The sequence below is a fragment of the Cryptomeria japonica genome, chromosome 9 (assembly GCF_030272615.1).
Source record: "Cryptomeria japonica chromosome 9, Sugi_1.0, whole genome shotgun sequence".
NCBI classification, from domain to species: domain Eukaryota; kingdom Viridiplantae; phylum Streptophyta; class Pinopsida; order Cupressales; family Cupressaceae; genus Cryptomeria; species Cryptomeria japonica.
Genome location: NC_081413.1, coordinates 5,878,027 through 5,898,956, shown reverse-complemented (window position 1 = coordinate 5,898,956; position 20,930 = coordinate 5,878,027). Strand labels below are relative to the sequence as shown.

Here is a 20,930-nt window from a genome sequence, read left to right as displayed (position 1 = left end):
CTCAGCAGGCACCGAAAAGGCATGATTAAGTAAGATCAGGTTTACTTGTATCCATCTTAGTTTAAACATTATGTCGTGGCCTTTTATCTAGGTACCAGGAGGGTATTGTTTTGAAGGGCAGAATATGGTACATATGGGAGCTTGCTTATAACAATGAACCTACTGACAGACATGATGTGCTCACCAACTCTCCTGCTTTCCATGTGTGGTAACTTTGCATGTACTTTGGTTTAGCTTGAAGTCTCAGGAGCTTGTATCATAGCAGGAATGCCATAATGAATGATTTCAATATTGTATATGTATGGTTTGGTTGTATCAGTTATAGAATCAATTTCATTAATACTTCTTTGAAACCATTACAAGAGTTGGTTTCTGGGATCTTAAGATCTGACATGGTATCTTTTATGCAGGCTGCATTTGATTTGGGAAAGTCTAGCACCCGCAAAATATTGAATAATGAAGACGAGTATGTCTATATTGTGGAAATAAGATTGAGAATTGCCTTTGTAAATTTTGTTAACATTTGAATTTCAAAAATTATTCTTTTTATGTTCATATGTTAGTTTTTAATGCTACAATTATAGCTGCATACTTCTCATCCTCTTCTTTTGGCACCATCCTACTTCAAGGTTCACACTTGATGGTCATCGTCCCCGTATCAGGCGTTATGCCCATGGAGTAAGAAAGCTTATTACTATTGGAAAAGGTTAGTTTTCAATCAATTTTAAGATTTTATGAAACATCTTTGAGATAATTCTCTAATAAAAGGTCAAATAACCCAGGTTTGAACCCTTTGACATGTGCATATACTATATAAGCATGCATAAAGAGTGTGCAGGTAGATTTTGCAATTGCACATACAGGGAAGTACTGGGTTTTGTTTGGTGTAACAATGCTTAATAAAAAACTAGGTTTTGTTTGGTGAAACAATGCTTAAAAAAAATTAATGTGTATGCTGTAAGGAATGATCATATTATAAAAATCTTAACATAAATATTTTGATGTAATAAATCAAATACCGTATGGTGAGTTAAAAGGGAAAGATCCTATGCACCAAGGGAGATTTTAAAACAGGACTGTGAAATAATGATTGAATGAACAGGATTCTGTCACTTGTCCTCAATGTGGAAAACTGTGCTTATGCATTACAAGTCTTGTAAATAAATAATAAAATATTCTTTGCTAGCATCATTTATCATTTGAGGGATAAGATTACTCTGCTCCTGTATAATAAAAAGGGAAAATAGTTGCAGCAGAAAGCTTGCTCCCTCTTGAAATTTCCAATAGCTATTGCTTACTACATGTCAATTTTTCGTAATAACTTTAGGCTGCATGTTCTAAGGGACTGAGGAGAGGGATCCCCTGAAATCGCAGAGGTCAGGTAGTTATTTTACGGAAAGAGCCCAAGTTCAGTGTGCTTTTTGCTAGCAGTGTTATGGGGAAAGTTTATTGCTATACTTTCTTTATTCAGCCAAATGAATATTCATCATCCTTACCATGTCATAGTCTTGGAAGGGAGGGTTGGTTGCAAGTGAACTTTGGCTGGGAGGTGAATCTTGCAGGGGTGAGAGATCCCTGTAATTTGCTGAACTCCTAGAAGATTTGGTGTATCTTATGAATGAGACATTGAAGGTCATTTATATCTTCGTTTTCAATCCTCTAAAATTTCCAACAGTTGTAAAAATGATGTTTAATCGAGATGAAACCAATAAATTTAAAATCTGCTATGAAATTTTAACTATTGTTTCTTATGCCACAGGCTTCCTTATGAGTGTAGTTAAAATATAAAAAGAAATTCAATGAATTTGACTATAGCATTCAAAATTATTTCTAGTAAACATTCTTGTTAAAATATACTCCATTGACATTTCTTTGATCTATATTTATTTTTTCGGAGCTAGACCTTTTGTGTTCTCTATGATAGTTGATTTCCCTGTTTCCTTACGCTATATCAATAAGTAACCTAAAAAAGTTATTTTTTTAAAACTTTAGGTTTGGAGAAATCAAAATAAACACAGTACGGAAAGTGTGTTCTTTTTCCACAACTGCAAAAAGGGATGAAAAATGCTTAACTAAAAAAATTGTGGCCAATAGCTGTGGTGCTTTATTGAGATAAATAATTGGTCATACTTGTAGCTTTATATTTCATGGTTATTCAATCTAATGTCCATATGAATGATTTCAGATTGTCAAACGTATCACAAGAATTTGTTTGAGATTGAGAATCAGGCCTTCCCATTACTTAGAAGCACTAAATCTAGACTGTTGATGTACTCTTGTTGCCTTAATTTTGAAACATCCAAAATTTGAACTTTGCATTGAATCTAGTGTCATATGAAATCTTGATGTGTGTCTCCAAGAGTTTTTAATATGTATGCAAATGCCATTTCAGTTCGAAGTCATCATTTTCGAACCTTGTCATGATCAGGCCTGTAATCGGTCAGTCAAAGCTCAAAGATGAGTGAATCCTGAAAATTGTAAGGTGTTGAGGGAAGTTGCTTTTTGAAAATGTGCTTGGCATCATTTTGAGCCGTGTGTCCAATTTTCGTCCAAACCTAGTTCACGGTTTAGGAGATTTTAATGCTTCAATTTTTGTCATCCTCCATTTGGAAAACGTTAAAATCTTGCATTTCGGACTTGGACATGAAGAAAAATCCTTGGGTTATGCCTGTTTAGCCCCCCTTTGATGCCCAATTAAAATTTCAGAGCCAAATTCATTTCTAGTTCCCTTTTGATGCCTAGTTAAAATTTTAGAGTCAAATTCCTTTTCAGTTGAAAGTTATGTGCGTCTTTCCAAACAAGCTACTAGGTTTTAAATGGGGAAATATTAAATTATTTGACAAAATGATTTTAATATTTTTAATTAATTAATTTAATATTTTTCCCATTTTAATAACTTGGGAGTTAAATCTTTGAAAATGTCCAATTCCCTAAAAAATACTCAATAATTAATCCTTTGTCTTGTTTTGCATGCAAAATTGAAAATGCTTAACCTCTCCCAAAGTTAATAATTAATCTTTTATATTGTTTTGCACCTAAGATAAAAAATGATTAACCTATTAACTAGTTAGTGGTTAATCTCCTCTCCCATTTTGCACAAAAAATTTAAAATGATTAACCTCTCCTCATGAGTTAATGGTTAATCTCGTCTTCAATTTTGCACGAAAAGCTTGAAATGATTAACCATTAACTAGTTAATCTCCTACCCTTCTTTGGGCATTCTTGGCAACCCTATTAACCTCCTTTGCTTATAATTGTTTTTAAAGCTTTCAAGATAATACAATTGGCAATTGTGAAACCAAGCTCCACAACCTTTGTCAGTAGCCTACCAACCATGCGAATGCGGAAGCTTACATACAGAGTATGAACATTTTAAATAATGATGAAAGGGGAGTTTTGTCAGAAATTATAGTTGGAAATGCTTGGATGACTAATGCAGATTATAGAATCATGGACATTGCAATTGAATTCTTTGACAAAATCTCTCAAAGATATGTAAAGTAGAGACAAAGCTCGGAAATTGTTTGATGAAATATTCTCATGACACGGTTGCCAATTGTGGAATCACGAACAAAGCATGTCAACTGTTTATTAGAATGCCTGAAATTGATGTCATCTCATGGGAAGCATTTACCACAGGATATGCACGAAATCGATTTGTGAAAAATGAAACAAAAAACTTCCAAGCAAAAGTAATTGCAACTGGCGGGTGTAAAGCCAAAATCTACATTCTTTACCAGCTGTACCATTTCAGATGTTTTGAAACAAGTTATGGACATTCATCGAGCATGCTTGGATTCTTTCCATCTGTTGTAGTTGTTATAAAGACATGCCTGCAAGATGTTGAGGTAATGACAAGACATATCCATTGTTTGATGGGAGTATATATGCGAACTGTGTAAGCATGGAGGAGGCAGGATAACAATTTGACAGAATGCCCAAAACAAATGTGGTCACACAGGGTCCAATAGAAGCTTTCAAGCATATGCAAATGGCAGACCTGCACACATAAAAGATGAGTGGGGTAGTGTTGATGTGTTTTTTGTACACATGCGAACACAAAATAAAATACCTAAAGGTACCTTATCCTCTCTTGAACAAAGTTCCCGACTGCTAAAGATCTCGACGAAGGATCAATCGAGGTAACTCCAAGGTTCTTGTATGTAGGTTTTGTACGTGTGGATAAGCTCTTGCGATATGATGTGATTTTGCTGGAATCACAAGGGAACTTACGTTTGACTGCCTGAACGTCTGATTTGCTTTGGATATTGCTGGAACGTGAGATTTTACTGGTCCTAGATTTTAAAAAAAGGAAAAAGGAGAAGGGTTGAAATGGGATCTATTTCTAATACTAAGAATGTAAGAGCAATGAATGACCTTTGCTGAAATTCTAACTAAGTCTTGCTTTGACATCCTAGGACCATCTCCACAAGGTTAGTGCGATCTTCTGAGGAAAGCTTTATGATGTTCAGATCACCGCTACAGGCATGGACACCATCAGGCTGATGCATATCAATGAAGAAGCGACAATTGAAGTTAAGCTTAAGCTGAATGATTCCAGTTGACTACACAAGGCAAGTCTGCAATCAACAAACTGCTAATAGTATGGATATACAAATTTCACCATCGATCATACACATTTCTTCCACTCATCTAATAACATGAAATCAAATCTAAGAAGTATAGAGACCATGCAAATTGTTGAATCGATCCATAGAATTCACCATTTCTTCAATGAAGTTTGCAAGTCCTTTGCAAGAACATCTTGGCAACAATCTTTGCCTTCTCTTTCTATTCTACTCTAACTATTTCCTACTCTCTAACTATTCACTACTATCTATTCTCTATTAACCAACCATTAACCTTTACAAATGAGGAGCCAAGGCTTTATATAGAGAAACCCTTTACAAATAGACGACACTGATTGATTTAGAATCAATGGCTAGGATTACAAGATAGAAACCCTAATTAGGGTTTGTTACAAAAAACTTCCTTAGCCCATTAGAAAATTACATTCCAAGGGTGAGGACCAATAGGAATCAGGGTTAGGTACCTCAAAGTTTGTGCCGTCCTCGATGAGTCAGGTACATTGAATCTAGACACGCTGAGGTGGACCAATCCGATTGGAGGAGTGATGACTGGGATGCCACCTTCTTTGACACCTGTAACTTGGTTGATCCTCTTCTGTCTTTTGACATGATGAATGATGTACTTCCTTTGCTTGACCAGGCTTCCTTATTGTCAAGTCTTTCTTCTCCAGTAGCACACCTCTGCTTGGAAGTGCTGGCAAAGCCCTTTCTTTGTCATCTTGTGAAAGAATGAAGTCTTGAGGCTAACTTGAACTCCTTGAACACTCCTAGTCTTCCAATGCTTCAAAACACCTTGTGTTGGTTGAAAATTTTGTACACTTGTGAAAGCAAACAAAATTGTGGCTTCAACCACAGTGTGTGAGTATGAAACTCTCCTAATTAAGGGAAGGCTCCCCTTATCTATCTAAAATTGAAATAAAAACAGGATGGGACAGGAGTCTTCCTTCTTTCTTCAAGGAAGCCTATATCCTTTTCTCTCCTTAGAAAAGTGATAGCAAGAAAATGTATAATAATGGTAACAACTTCAAATGAAAACGAGAGAAAGGAAATGAAGTTTCCAGAAAGCTCAAAGGCTTCCGTCACTTCCTTCGGGACGGGACAGCAATATCAAGCTCAAAGACTTGACTATTGGAAGTCCTATCTACCCTTTGCTATACTAAATTTTACAACGAATAAAAGACAACAACTCAAAGACTGGAATAATCTATTCTTTCAACACAAAGACAAGAACTAATGCAAGCTCAAAGACTTGCTGCTATGTCTTATCAAACAATAATTTTTCCTCAAGAATAGACGCAAGCTCAAAGACTTGTTGCTCCTTCTAGAGATTTTCCTATTTTAATTAATCTTCTCTACTTGTAGCTCAAAGACTTCAAATCAGATTAGACTAAGCTCCTTTAGAAACACTTTGCATGGAAGAAATAAAAAGATTCAAACTCAAACATGTAGCTCAAAGATTTCAAAACTTGAGTAATCCTTCTTTATTATTCTTCAAAAACTTTCAATTCACATACATAAGCTCAAAGACTTGTTGTTGTAAATTTGGCAGAGTTTTGCTTGCTTTCCCAAAAGATAGATATTACAATGGACCCTCTCTTCTATTTGTAGGAGAGGAGCCTTGAGAAAAAGGTGGGAGGATCCCAACTAACTTGAGAAATTCCCTCAACCACCAAAGCCTATTCAACAACTAATTATGACTTATTTAAGGTTACAAGTCCTATTCCAAATCGACTTGTAACCTGCCTACTTGTAATTATAAAAATGCAAGTGATGACAACTTGCAATTACAAAAATGTTTTTACAAGTAAACTTGTCAAAAGGGAAACTACAACTTTAAGATTACAATTTTGAATTTTACAACCAAGTGTTAAAAACACTTAAGTTGCACCTCTTGAAGACATGAACAATTCGAACTTCTGAATAACTTTCTGCAATTCATCAGGATCTAGTTCATGAGTGTTCATAGCCACCACCCTAGTCTTTACGACGACATCATGGCATTGGCATAGCGTGGAGTTGCCCTTTTCCAACGCTGACCGGATTTCCTGCAACTCAATTTGATACTTAATCAATATTTGAATGGAAGCAGCTGAAAATTGTTCACTTCTCCATTCATCATGAATCTTGAGTTGCAGATCTACAAGAACTTCTTCCTCGGGCAGCAACTCATCATTTTGATTTAGAATGTCGCAGGATGCCTTTTTACAGTGGGAGGTAACATCTTGAAAGACTGCTTCACGCAACTTTAAGGTCTCATCAATTTCTTCAATGAGTGATTTGAGAACAAGGGATTTGTTCTCCGGAAGTTCCTCATATTCAATGTACATGACTCTGGAAGGAATTACGTCATGCACCTGAAGAACGCTCAAGTGTTGTTGAGGCATCTTTCGCCAGGAAACTAAATTTCTCTCAACCTTCTCCAAATTTAGTTTCTAAGCACCCAAGATTTGATTCAACTTATCTTCAATGATTTCCAATTTAACCATTGTTTCAAATACCTGTCTTATGACTCGTGAACATAAGTCATGCAATTGATCAACCCAGGTGTCTAAGGCTTGAACCTTTTGGGTGGCTCTCTCGACACCTTGGATTGGTTCACTGGCACTGGAAGAAACATGTGCTTGGCCTTCTCCATTTGAAGGTTGAGTAATACTTTGGATGGCTGCCATGAGTCTTTGATTCTCTACTTCCAACTGATCTTTCTTGGTCAAAACCTCATCATACCGTTGTACCAATGTAGCCACTGTTTGTTGAGCATCATGTTTGACAACCTCATGAGTCTGCTTACCCAGTTGCACTTTTGTGATCCGATAATCAGTTGCTTGCATTTCTTCAACTGGTTTATCTGATATTGGTTCAGCAATTTCTGCCACTCTCATCCGATTTTCATCAACGGTCACCCTCGAAACTGTCTTTGCCCTCTTAATAGCTTTAGGTTTTGATTGTTTCAACTGTCGATAGTCAAAGGCATCAGGTGAGATCACCTGCTTCTTCCTCTTTGCAGTGAAGGAACTAAGCCATGGAGGTAAAGCCATTAACTCTGACTCTGGGAAAGAGGGAGAAGCAGTTTCTGTTTGAACAACTGTGGTGACCTTGGGAGAAGTGTCTGTCTGAATAGCCACCATAGTTTGCTGAGTGACGACAGGATGTGATGAAGATGTCATGAACTCATCAAAACAGGTCATAGAAGTATCAATATCAGATAAAGGTACATATGAAGGATCATCTGAAAAGATATTCAACAAATTTTCCCGAGAACGATCTTTAGATGGTTCTACTGCTGAAAGTGGAAGAACGTCTTGTGGAGATTCTGAAACCACAAGAGGTAATTGAGAATTTACATCTATCACAGGAGAAAGCACGGGTACCTCAATAGGAAGTGAAGAAAGAGAATTATGTGGGGACTCTGTAGAAGGTGACTGAGGAGCATTATCAGATTGAGTTTCTTCCTCTGAAGCTTCGGGATCAATCACGTGAATTTCCAGCTGTGGCTTCTCCTTGCCTTGGACTATTATTTCTAGGGGAGGAAGCACCATTGCATGGCTGACTCGCAGTTTGATGCTCGTATTAGAAGAGGATGCACCTTCTTTATTGTCCAATTGAATTTCAGACTTTCGCCCAAGAGGACCTGTAGAATCATCTTCTTTTCCAACCTTAATCTTAATGAGCTTAACACCATTGTTCTTAAGCCAGGTATTGGTATTGGCAAGAATTGGCTGAAATCTATCCAAGATAGAAGTGCTTTCCTTATGGGACCAATGGATAGAAGGAAGTGGAGCCTCATCAACATTCTGATCGACAAACTCAAGATCAAGAATGTTTCCATCATCAATCATCCCTTGTGGCACGTCCACGAGGTTTAGATCCACAATCTGTTCTGCAGTGAGTCGACAGTAATCCATCTTGCGAATCTCCTTATCCGTACGGAGATCATCCCAGATATCTTCTATCCGATGCACATGGATGAAGGTCTTCTTGATCTTTTCCTTCATGCCTCGGTAATCGAAATCAGCTCTAGGTTTGAATCTTTTGAGTCTGATTTCCTGCAACTCAATCTCCATAGCCTTTGCCTTGATTGAAGTCATTAGAGAATATTGACCAATCTTCAATGGGTTGTTGGAAGAAATACCCATGCCAACCTTGTGCCTGACTGACTGATGTGTATGCACAACCATGATCTGTCTTCCCAATTCCATAAGAATAATCTTATCGGTTGGGTATCGTGGGAGCATATAAGGTTGCCCGCCATAGCATCCCACTCTCATGTAGGTAAAAGTTGGAAATTGGAGAAACAAACAACCGTATTCTTTCACCCTTTCCCATGTTTCATCTGAGACTCTCTTGTTCTTCAGGTTTTTGTCAAATTGACACAAGTAATGACCAAAGAAAGCATCTTGAACCCTTCTGAAATGAGACCTACTTGTCCTTAGAGGCAACTGATCATAGTATTCCCAAACTGGTACAAGCATGCGGTCACCCTTGGTGGAAAGACCTGAGAAATGTCTAAGTGATGCAACATTATACACGAGATATGAATTCATGTAGAAGGTGAAAGTAGTAGGGACGACTGCAAGTTGTTCACACAAAGCATCACTGATGATCTCACCCCAACAGATGTGCTGAGATTGCCTTATTAACATAATAAATTGGTACATCCAAGGTTCAAAAACATTGGAATGTTCCAATCCCATCATATGACTCAGAAGGGTAATAGTATCGCCAATCTCATTCTTGAAATCAGATCGATATAACTTAGCCCATTTGGTAAGTGCAGTGCGAGGTTCATGAATCCATTTGTTGATATGACGCTTACAGTCTTTCTCCCTTTTGGCAAAGTATTCAACTGCACTTTGCTTGGAGATCTCTATATAGATGGTTTCAGAAGGTATTTTGAAAACCCTCTCTATAGATTCTGCATCCAGGCGAATAATCACTTCTCCATCATCATTTTTAATAACTCGTGTCTCTTTATCAAAATGATGGGCACATGCTAGAACAAAATCCGGTTCTAGGGCAGCAACTGGAAAGGATGCGACATGATGGATATGACTGTCCAACAATCGTTGCATGTCCCCCTCCTTCGGATCTTCAATCCTTTGTATGAATTCAGACATGTCAACATGCCCTATCTCAGTATCCTTGATATGATCAAGGGAGGAGGAAACCTGTGACTGCGGAACTTCATTTTGGTATTTGTCATACCTATATTTCATCTTTTTTGGAGTGGGAGATGATGGTACATCTGTCATCTAAAAACAACTGGAAACGCTGCAATGTAAATCCAAGAGTATCAAGGCAATATCAAAGTCAGTATCTTTAGACATTTTCACTCCTCCAAACTGGGAAAGTTCAACTTTCGTACTTTGGCTTTGTGAGAGGAAATATAAGAGGTGGAAAGATAAGCTTTTGACTTATTTCGGGTTTTGAAACATGTTTTGCAAGTACACAAGAGGGAAGTACAAATGTGCAATCGGGTTTCCAAATTCCGAATGCAACTATACTCGCAAAACACGAAGCATGAATAAATGAAAGGGGAATGAATTTTCAGTTTAGAAGTTGGGAAGAACACATTTGCAATTGGTTTTCTAAATCCAAATGCAAACTTATTTACAAACTGAAAATCGAAGGAATGGATGAAAAAAATGGTATTTAGGCATGCAGGAAATGACGAAGATGATAAGTACGGATGAGGGAATTGGAAGCGGATAGGTAAAAATGAATTTCAAGAAGATCACTTGGAACTTTGCCATGCAAAAATGGGAAGAACATTCAACTTGCAATCCGGATTTCAAAACCCGAAATTGGGAAGAACCTGATTTTTTTTAATCATTGAAGCTTGATTTTTGGACTAAAGAAGGTTAAGTCTTTGTCCAAAAAGGGAAGAACACATCAAGAGGTAGAACTTTTTACACTTGCAAACTTCTTTGCAAATTGGGAAGATTGCGAATTGGGAAGAACACATCTCTCTTATTTTGAAAATTGATTTTTTGGACCAAAGAGGTTAAGTCTTTGTCCAAAAAGGGAAGAACACTAATTTTCCTCTTACTTGCAATCAGGTAAAGAAGGAGAAATTCCAAAGGGGAAGAACAACTTTACTTTACAAATTTCTTTGTAAAATGGGGAATTTCCTCTCATAAACCCATTATGAACATGAACAAAACTAAAACTAAACAAGAAAATGCAAGTAAAGAAGGAGAAATTCCAAAGGAGAAAATGCAAGGAAAGAAATAAGAAAGAAAGACAAAAATAAAAATTACCTTGCAAAGTTGAGAAGAAATCCAAACTTGAAGAATCAACCAAACATGGAAGATGAAGCCCTTTAAATAGAATTTAAACAATGGAAAAAACTTAGCCACGCATTGTGACAATAGAAAAACCGATTTGCTATAAAAATGCTAATGAAATGGTTCGAAACTGATTTCATTCATCATTAATCACAAGACAAAGCAAAAACGACTTAGGATTATAAGCATACCTCAAAGGCGAAGAGTGCGTAACTTAACAAAACACGTGACTGTTTTTTTAGGGCCTTTTTTGCAAATCCGAAACCATAAATGCGCATAAAACGGTTTGATCAAAGCTTAGAATCCAACGCATTTATGGTAGAGCCAAAAACGCCTTGAGAATAGATGGATTCAATCTCCCAAATCATAGTGAAACGCATAAATGCATGTTTTAGAAAAAACGGCTTCAAGAAGACAAATGGCGAAAAACGGTTTGCACAAATGCGCAAAAAATGGGTTTTGAATCCTTCAAAGTTGCAGGAAATCCACACTTGGAAGGAATCCCTAAATTTCCTCCAAAAAATTCGAACCCAAATCAGCTTGCAATGGCATGGAAGAATTTCGGGTTTTAGAAACAAAACAACAAGTTTTACAAAATGTTCATATTTTTGCCTTTAAGGCAAATTTCGGGTTTTAGAAAAGAAATTACAAGTAAAATTACTTGTAATAGGGAAATAGAATTCCCTTTACAAGTGATTTCACTTAAAACATGTAAAGGGGTTTTAAAATCCCATTTACAAGTTTTATTTTAACACTTAAAGTCAAGTTACTGGTAATGGGTTTTTAAAACCCCCATTACAAGTTTTATAAAAACTTGCAATTGGAGAAAAATTCCCCTACAAGCCTAAAAGCTTCAAGGGGGTTTTGAAAAACAAATTACCAGTTACTGGTAATCATCGAAAAATTCCCCTACATTGAAGCAAAAACATAACAAACAGGCTCGAAACGCGACGAAATTCGAAACGTAGCTTGAGGATGGATCAACGATCGATCCAATCCAAGGATGGGGTGAATTTTTGCCTCGGGAAGCGTGCCATAGAGTAAATGTTTTCATTTTTTAACAAAAATTTCTATGTGAGTCCAATTTTTGAAATAAAAAATTGAGGACAACATCTTGAGTCTTCCCTTTTGCCTGTGGAACGTCCTTGATGACGATGGACTGGAAGAGGTCGTCCTTGCCCTGGCCTGGTCTTCTTTTGTCTGCAAAATAAACCAAAAGATGATTAAGGATACATAATAAATTCATTTAACATAGCATTTTCTACCTTAAATCATCAATAAGAGTTATCAAAATGAAGTTCGCTTGAAATCCTTCCTAGGGACAGGGCCCATAAAATTTCGCCCTAGACCCTGGCCAAGGACAGGACCTATTTGGGATTTTCGCCCTGGACCCTTTAGAAGGGTGAGGAGCGAAATTCTTGTTTTAGTTCTAATTCCATCATTTTATTGGTTCAAAATGCCTCCAAGACAAGCATATGCTATCTTTCTCTTGTCCAAAGCCTAGGAATCCATGTCTTGACCTTCATCATGAGCAAGTTAGGTAAAATTGAGAATTTCGCCCTGGACCCTTAGGAAAGGTCAGGAGCAAATTTCTTCCCTTAGCTCAAAATACTCACTCCTTTCACTCACAATCCCCTCTAAGGCATGCTTGTGGCAATCTTTAAGCCTAATCTACCTTGATTATTGTCTTGGCCTAGCACAAATTTGGAAGAAAAAGGACATTTTTGTGAATTTCGCCCTGGACCCTTTGGAAGGGTCAGGAGCGAATTTCATGTTTTAGGCTTGATCTTACACTTCCTTTACCTCAATTCATCTTGCAAGGCAAGAATACCTCACTCCACCTTCAACCATGCCACAAGAATCAATGTTTTGGCTTCACCCAAGGGGAAAATGGTGGATTTGAAGAATTTCGCTCTGGACCCTTTGGAAGGGTCAGGAGCGAAATTCATGTTTTGCTTGTTTTCCCTCACTCAACTCCATTCCTCTCACTTTGTTCTAACTTGCTTCTCACCTTTGGATCCATCTCTCAACATAACAACACTTGCTTGACCTCAAAATGGCTAAAAAAGAGATTTTCGCTAAAAAACCATGGCCAGAGACAAGACCTATTTAGGATTTCGCCCTGGACCCTTTGGAAGGGTCAGGAGCGAAATCCTTGTCCTAGCCTAAAATCTTCATCTTTGATGGCCAAAACCCATTCCAGGGCAATCCTAGGGTCATCTCCCAACTTCTCTCACCTTGGCCTAGGCTTGTCTTGACACAAACTTTGGAGGATGGAATAGGTTTTAGGATTTTCGCTTTGGACCCTTTGGAAGGGTCAGGAGCGAAAATCTTATTTTGAGCTTATTCCTTCATTCTTTCAATCTCAATCAACTTCAAAAGGCTAGAACATACCTCTACACACCCATCCAAGCCATAAAAACCAAAGACTTGATTTGATCTGCAAGGAAAATAGGTGATTTTAAGAATTTTGCTCTGGACCCTTTGGAAGGGTCAGGAGCGAAATTCTTGGTTTTGCTCAATTCCTTCAAATTTATCGATCACTAGCAACTCAAAGTCATTCCTAAGGACATATCCAATCCTATCTCACCTTGACCCACACTTGACTTAGCATAAAAATGAGAGAAAAGAAGAGTGGTTTTGTGAAATTTCACCTTGGACCCTTTGGAAGGGTCAGGAGCAAAATTTGAACACTAGGCTTGACTTTTCATTTTTTCAACTCCAATCTTCTTTGCAAGGTAAAAATACACCACTCTTCGCCCCAGGAACAAGGTTTGGGGCCTAAACATGGAAGCAAAAGAAGTTTATCAAGAATTTCGCTCTGGACCCTTTGGAAGGGTCAGGCGTGAAATTCTTGTTCTAGGCAAAATCTTCATCTTTTAATGCGTCCAACTACCTCTCAAGGCAAGAACATACCAATCTACCCTCCAACATGCCTTGGACATTAAGAACTTGGCCAAACCAAGAAGAAAATGAGGTCCATGGAGATTTTTGCTCTGCACCCTTTGGAAGGGTCAGGAGCGAAAATCATGTTCTAGGCTTGATTCTTCATTTCTCCAACTCCAAACCACCTCAAAAGGCAAAGACATGTTATCTCACTTCCATCCACGCCATAAAGAGCAAGGACTTGACCTCCTCTAAGGGAAAAAATAGGTGTTTGCAAGAATTTCGCCCTGGACCCTTTGGAAGGGTCAGGAGCGAAATTTTTAATCTTGGACAAAATCTTCACATTTTGATGCTTTCATTCACTTCTCAAGGCAAGAACATGTCAAAACCTTCTCAATATGCCTTAGAAACTAAGATCTTGGTCTAGTCAAGGAAGAAGCGGGTGTCTTCTAAGAATTTCGCTTTGGACCTAGGCCAAGGACAGGACCTATATGGAATTTCGCTCTGGACCCTTTGGAAGGGTCAGGAGCGAAATTTCCATTCTAGGTTGATTTTCACCATTTCATCGCATCAAACCTCCTCTCCAAGTCAAATATGCATCCAAGTCTTCCAGACCATGCCTTAGAAGCTCCAAACTTGGTCAAGTTAAAGAGCAAAATGGAGAAAAAATGAATTTCGCTCTGGACCCTTTGGAAGGGTCAGGAGTGAAATTCTTGTTTTGGTCAAAAATCCTCCATTCTTTCACATTCTATCAACTCAAAAGGCAAAGACACATCATTCTCCTTCCAACTACGCCCAAGGAACTAGGTTTGTGTGCAAACAAAGTGTAATGTCCCCACTTTAGCAGTTGACCAAGTGTATGTGCGTTAGCCTAGCTCTACATGGTCCTGAGGGCTAACAAAGGGTTTAAGGGGATCCTGGAGTGTTTTGGCCTAGTCATTTCCAGTTTGGGCCAAAACAGAGTTGATTTACTTAGTTTCAGGCATACTTACTATTTTTAGTAAGTCAATAGGACACAACAGAGGCTAGTTTTGGTGATTGGATTCGATACTCCTCGGCGAGAGCTTTCTGACGAGCTATCACTCGCGCTATTCGGAGTCCGATTGCTAATATATTTTAATGCCTGAAGTATTATTAAAGTAACATTTAATTTAATTGTAAAATATTAAAGTGTTACTTTAATATTTATTTTATGGGGATGTGTGCAAATCGAAGGGGCACCCAAAGGGAGACATAAGTGAATATTTTAATATGTTTTATATTGCACATCTTTTATCCCACATTGCTCAAGTGAGTTGGGTCGACCCTTGGAGAAAGAATAAAAGGAAGCTTTTGTGGCTTCATTCAGCATGTTGAATATGAGAAGAAATTGATGTGTGAGTTGCAGATCCGTTCTTGGCATTAGAGGACGTCTATCCTCTCTTGTGACATTCTAGACGTCATTCCCTTGGGGTTTGGCCTTTGGAATCCATTGCTATCAGCTTCATTAACAGGCAGATTGGGTGCATCTCCAGCTACAGGCAGATTTGGTGTTTTGCTCATACCTTCTCCACTTCTTGACCAATGCTTATACCATTCTGAAGGGATGATTTTATGAAGATATTGGATTGGTTGAAGACTAATTAATACTGTAGCAGCACTGTAGCGTAGCACTATTCACGTTACTGTAGCATGGCACTATTCACGCTACCGTAGCGCGGTACTATTCACGTTACTGTAGCATGACACTATTCATGTTACTGTAGCAGCAAGATGGGAAGTCATTGCTGGAATATTATGTCAAAAATTGCTGGAGTATTTAGTGAGTTGAAAAATCTGCTATGTATTTGATTTTAATAATTCTGGAAATAATATCATATCAGCAGTAGTTCAATCTTCATGTTGCATATTATTGTTATGTGATTTCAAATCTATGCAAAGACTTAAAAACAAACAAACATTTCATTTCCGAAGCTATAAGGAGATTTAAACATTAAACAGAGAAATAAGGAGTTGGATGCAAACTGTTTGACTAAATTCCTATCAGCAGTTGGTTTAGTTTTTGGGCATTCTAGGGTGTCCATTACACAAAGGAAAAAAGGTGTCTAGGGAGAATTTCGCTCTAGACCCTTTGGAAGGGTCAGGAGCGAAATTCACATTTAGGCTCAAATCTTGACTTCACTTCTCACATTTCTTCATCCAAATGAGTGTTTTGCCCTCAATAATGCTTGAGAATGAGTTAGTTCTAAGTTTGGGTCAAAGTAGAATGTCTTATGGAGAATTTCGCTCTGGACTCTTTGGAAGGGTCAGGAGCGAAATTGAAATTCGCTTTGGACCCTTTGGAAGGGTTAGGAGCGAAATTTGACATTTTGGTCTCTCTGTCAGGATTCATATATGGAATATAACATTTAAGTATTATACTTTAAGTTATATTCCATATATACTATCAGGATGTTTGAGAGTGGTTTCGGACCTCCCGGAGTTATAATGCGAAATCTAGTTTTTGGAGGATTTTTCAATTTTCCAGACAGTCAAATTTCAGGATCAGGATGACATTCCAGACTTAGCCAAATTTTAGGACATTTGAAGATCAGGATGACATTCCAGACTTCATCTCTCACCAATTTGACCTAACTCAAATCTTCAAAGATGATATTCACTCACCAAGCTTCCTTGACCTCCTGAAACTCAAACAAGACACTATTAGCAGAGCAAAACTAGGCCTATGGAAGACTTTCAAAGATGACCCTAACCCAGAGCATCCACTAACTCACCTTTAGCTAAAACAGAGCCTGCTCTCTTAGTGATCCCTCTGGCAACACTCAGCATGCAAAGGCTAAAAGACAAAACCCTAAAAGACCAAGAAACAAACCCCAAAAAGCAAAAAAGTAGGGGTCCCCATTTGCAAAGGGGCGATGTGAGGTTCAAATGGTAAGGTGATTGATGAGAGATTTAGGGATTAAAAATATCATTCAATTTAGTTGAATTGAAGACCATAAAATGGTACGTGCTTTGTGCCAGAGACAGATCACATCCACAGAGATAGGAGATCTATGCAAAGTTGCAGAATTTGACTTTGGAAATGATTGTAAACAGAGGCATGGTGGTAAGTGAAATGTTTTACAAGATGCCCCAATGCAATATGCTCACAGTGATGTATGCCAACTATGGAATCATAAGACAACGCACATGCATTTGTTGAAACGTAGACAAAGCATATGAACTATTTTATGCAAATGTTTTATCAAATAGCTCATGGGCATTGTTTGCTCTTTCACATTTTGCATTACGTGCCTACCAAGGCAATTGCAACTATAACATTTGACCACTTTGCTTTGCATTAATGCTCCATTCGTAGTTCATGAAATTCCACAACATAGGTAGGGAGGACACTAGCAAGAAGAGTCAACTCTATAGTAACTGATTGCATTTGTTTGGAAGTTTTAAGCCTTTTTTTAATATTAAATATATAGTAAAGATCATGTACAAAACATCCTATAAGAGTTTTATACAGTCACAAGATGGTCAATACCACTGACACAAAGTCCTATTTGAATCTACAGCTTGCAATACATGACTAATCCAACTAATTATCACTGCGAGTCATGAAGATCCATAGACATCAGTACAAAAGACTGCGGACATACATACCCTTATATGACAGACTTCCATTACATAATGTCAAACCCGTATATGACAGATTTCTATTACATGGTGACAGGTCCATAAATGACAGACTCCTATAACAAAGTGACATATACAACATAATGCAAAAATGAAGACCCATATACATCAAAATAGAAGATCCAACAGGAGCTCAGGTGTCCATCCAAGAGGTCCATCCCATAGGACCTTCCATCCAAATAGCTGTCTTGGTTCCTGTTGATGTGTATTTTGTACATGACCAAACACAAAATAAAATACCCAAAGGTATCTTATCCTCTCTTGAGTAAAACTCCCGAATGCTGAAGATATTGCAGAAGGATCAATCGGAAAAGTTTCAAGGTTCTGTTATGTAGGATCTCTACTCGTGGATAAGCACCAGTGGTCGTTGTGTTTACTGTTTTTCAAGGGGCCTTACGTACTTTCAAAGAAAGCTTGTTTTTGTGACTACTTTTCAAATAAGGGAACAAGATGCTCCTAATGCTAACGGATTTTCAAAAAAGATCAAAAGATAAAGGTTTCAATGAGGAGATACTTAAACTAATCCTAAGAATGACTCAATGGGGACTGGTCTTGATAAGATTCTACCAATTTCAGTATCACCAAAAGATTACAACTCCACTGGAATTGGTGTGATCTTCTAAGGAGATTCAACGATTTTCAAATCACTAAGGAGATAGATACTATCAGTGAGATACATATCAATACTTCAAACAATAATTGAACTCTTAATCAATCTCAATGTTTCCAGTTGACCACACAAGGCGTTCTTACAATCAGTAAGGAGCTAGTGGTTTGGAATGTGAATCTTATTGAAGATCAAGCACAACATTCGTCCTTCAAACTTAAAATTTAAATGCTATCTCTACTAAGAGTGATTCAAGAAGATAAACAACCATGAAAATAGCCACAAGGATTGCAATAAAATACCATAACTTCAATATTTTATTGATCTCATAGCCAAATAAAACAACAATTGTTCAACTTTCTCTCTTCACTACTTATTTTCTGCTGCTGACAATATTAAACTTATTTCTCTCTAACTTTCTAACTCTTTAAAATGAAATGAGTGAGGGCTTATATAGCACTCTCAAATACAATGGATGGCCTGGATCAAAAGAAGATCAACGGCTGAGATTTTGACACCTAAACCCTAATTAGGGTTTGTCACCAAAAAAAAAGTCCCCATTTAGAGAAACATTATCAATCCATAGCCAATAAGAATTGGCACAAATAATGAGGAGACATAGACGAATAGGAATTAAGTTGCCACATCATTTCATAACAACTTTTCATCTAGAACTTTGTTCCCTTTCCTATGCTCTTTTCTGGCATATTCAATGAATCTGGATGTAATCCCCTCAATCTCAGCAATGGGAATCTCCGGAATATTCTTCATTTGTTCTTCCAAGTGGAGGACTTGATCAAAGGTAGTAAGAAGAGTCGTCTCCCACCCAGGCTCAAGTTCTTTTGTCTTTTCAATCAGGAACATAGTAGCATTCATTTGATCTCGCTGCCTTTCCGTGACAATGTTCTCTTCTTTGCAAAAGATGATCTTGATCTTGTCTTCCAACTCTTGGACATCTGCATCTGTCTCGATCTCAATCCTTCTGTCAAGGATTGTACACAATACCTCAAACACCTTGTCTTGAATTGGGTGGATGGTGCCTTCAACTCGGCTGCATCTGGTGTTGACGTCTTCGAAAATAACTTCCTTCATCTGGAGCAGAGTTGACCACTGCAGGAGGCTATGGGTTCCTCCATCCATTATCTTTTCTTGTGCTAGAATTTGTCTTGGTGTCCTTCTTATCACTTGCAAGACTTGGATGATAACGTCTCTAGTGTGAGTGAATGCATCTACAGTTATCATTAGATTATGGATGATCTCAAGGACCTGGATAGCTCGATGAACTATCTTCATCATTCTTGTTGCAAATTCAATGGCCACCTTGTAAGATTCATCAATCCAAGAACTCATGAGTTGGACCAAGCTCTTCACCCTCTCTGCCTCACTTATTGATTCAAGAGGAAGCGCATGCAAAGGAGATATTGCTAGATCTTGTCGTCTCAAAGGTTGATTAAGATGGCTAAAATAATTCCTCCAAGCATTGACCTCTCTTTCTAGTTTCTTATTCTTTTCCATTTCTTCTTTGAGTCTGTCATTGAGTGCTTTCACTGAATTAGTTGCTTCTTCCATAGCCTGCTCGGAGGTAAGTGGACCAAGATCAAATGTCTCTAGATCATATTCTTTTGCTAGAATCTCATCTTCATATTTGTCCACCATTGGTGTAGCTATCTGCACTTTTCTAGATCCTGTTTCATCTCTAATTACCTTTGACATCTTTGTAGCCGCCTTCTTTTCTATTTCTTCATGAGAATTTCCTATGAGGCTTTCCAAGTCAAATACTTGTTCTTCCTCTTCAACCACAACTACCCTTGTCAACCTCTCTTTTAGCCAATCTGGAATGGAAGATTTCTTTTCTCTCACTTGTATTTCTTTAGGTAGAGGTCTATCTTCTCGGAAAGGAGATGTTGCTTCATCATCATTCTTTTCTTCTTGTTGTTCATTAGCACCAACTTGGAGAGATTGACTCGATGAATGCTGAGGTGCCTGTGCTTTACCTTGTCTATCATTCTGCACCATGGATTCCATAGACTCATCAATTTCATACACTATCTGCCTTTGATCTTCTCCTTGACTTGCTTCCTTTTCAGGCCTAGAAGATGTGCTCGGTGGACGATCAAGATTCACCTTTTGTTTCTTCTTGGAAGGTTCTCTCTTCTCAAGTCCTTCTTTTCTCTTTGATCCCTTGGAATGGGAAGCATTCTCACTCACACTTGCTTCTCCTTCTTTTGTTCTTGTTTCCAGGGTGAATGTCATGGATACATTCTGCTCCTTGAACTTCTGATGTTGTACGTCTACCCATCTACAAGTACAAGCTAACACAGGAGCCATCAATGCTCTTAGGTCCGAAACCTCTGGCTCATTCCAATCTATCTTCACTTCTTTATCTTCCTTCTCATAGGATGATTGGAGGTATCTACCACTATCTTGGGCTTGATCAGCTACTCTGTAAATTTTGCATTTCCTGATGAGATCCAACGGTAACCTGGAATGCATCTTTCTTTTGACCTCTACATCATCTTGGACGTTCATCCAAAAATCCTCCACCTGAAACTCTTGTTTGTATGTTTTCCTGACTGTCTCTTCTACATGACCATGAGGATCGAAATTCTCCCTTGAGGCAAAGGATGTGAATGAATATAGAGATAATTCCTTCTCCGCATCTTCCGCGGCTTGAGTATTAGGACACACTTCAATTGAGTTCCCTAGTAGGATGGGTACGGGGATTCCATTTCCATGCTTATGTCTAGATGCCTTTGGCATAAGCTGCCAACTGCCTAGTCACCTCAAGTAGTATTATCCTGTCTGTAGGATATCTCGGCAACATGTAGGGAGGTGAAGGACATCTATGAACTCTGATGTATGTGAATTTTGGAAACTGAATGAACCATGCACCATGCTTCT

At 38.0% G+C, this 20,930-nt stretch overlaps 1 protein-coding gene across 2 annotated transcripts in view; it reads left to right on the top strand.

Moving 5' to 3' along the window:
* The window catches only part of LOC131032502 (protein ENHANCED DISEASE RESISTANCE 2), a 338,782-nt gene that overhangs the window by 18,081 nt on the left and 299,771 nt on the right, over positions 1-20,930 (top strand). For both annotated transcript variants that reach the window (XM_059210938.1, XM_057963515.2), the window contains 2 exons: positions 411-466; positions 630-706. In XM_059210938.1, the coding sequence (XP_059066921.1) occupies positions 411-466; positions 630-706 (133 nt within the window). The remainder of the gene's footprint in view (positions 1-410; positions 467-629; positions 707-20,930) is intronic.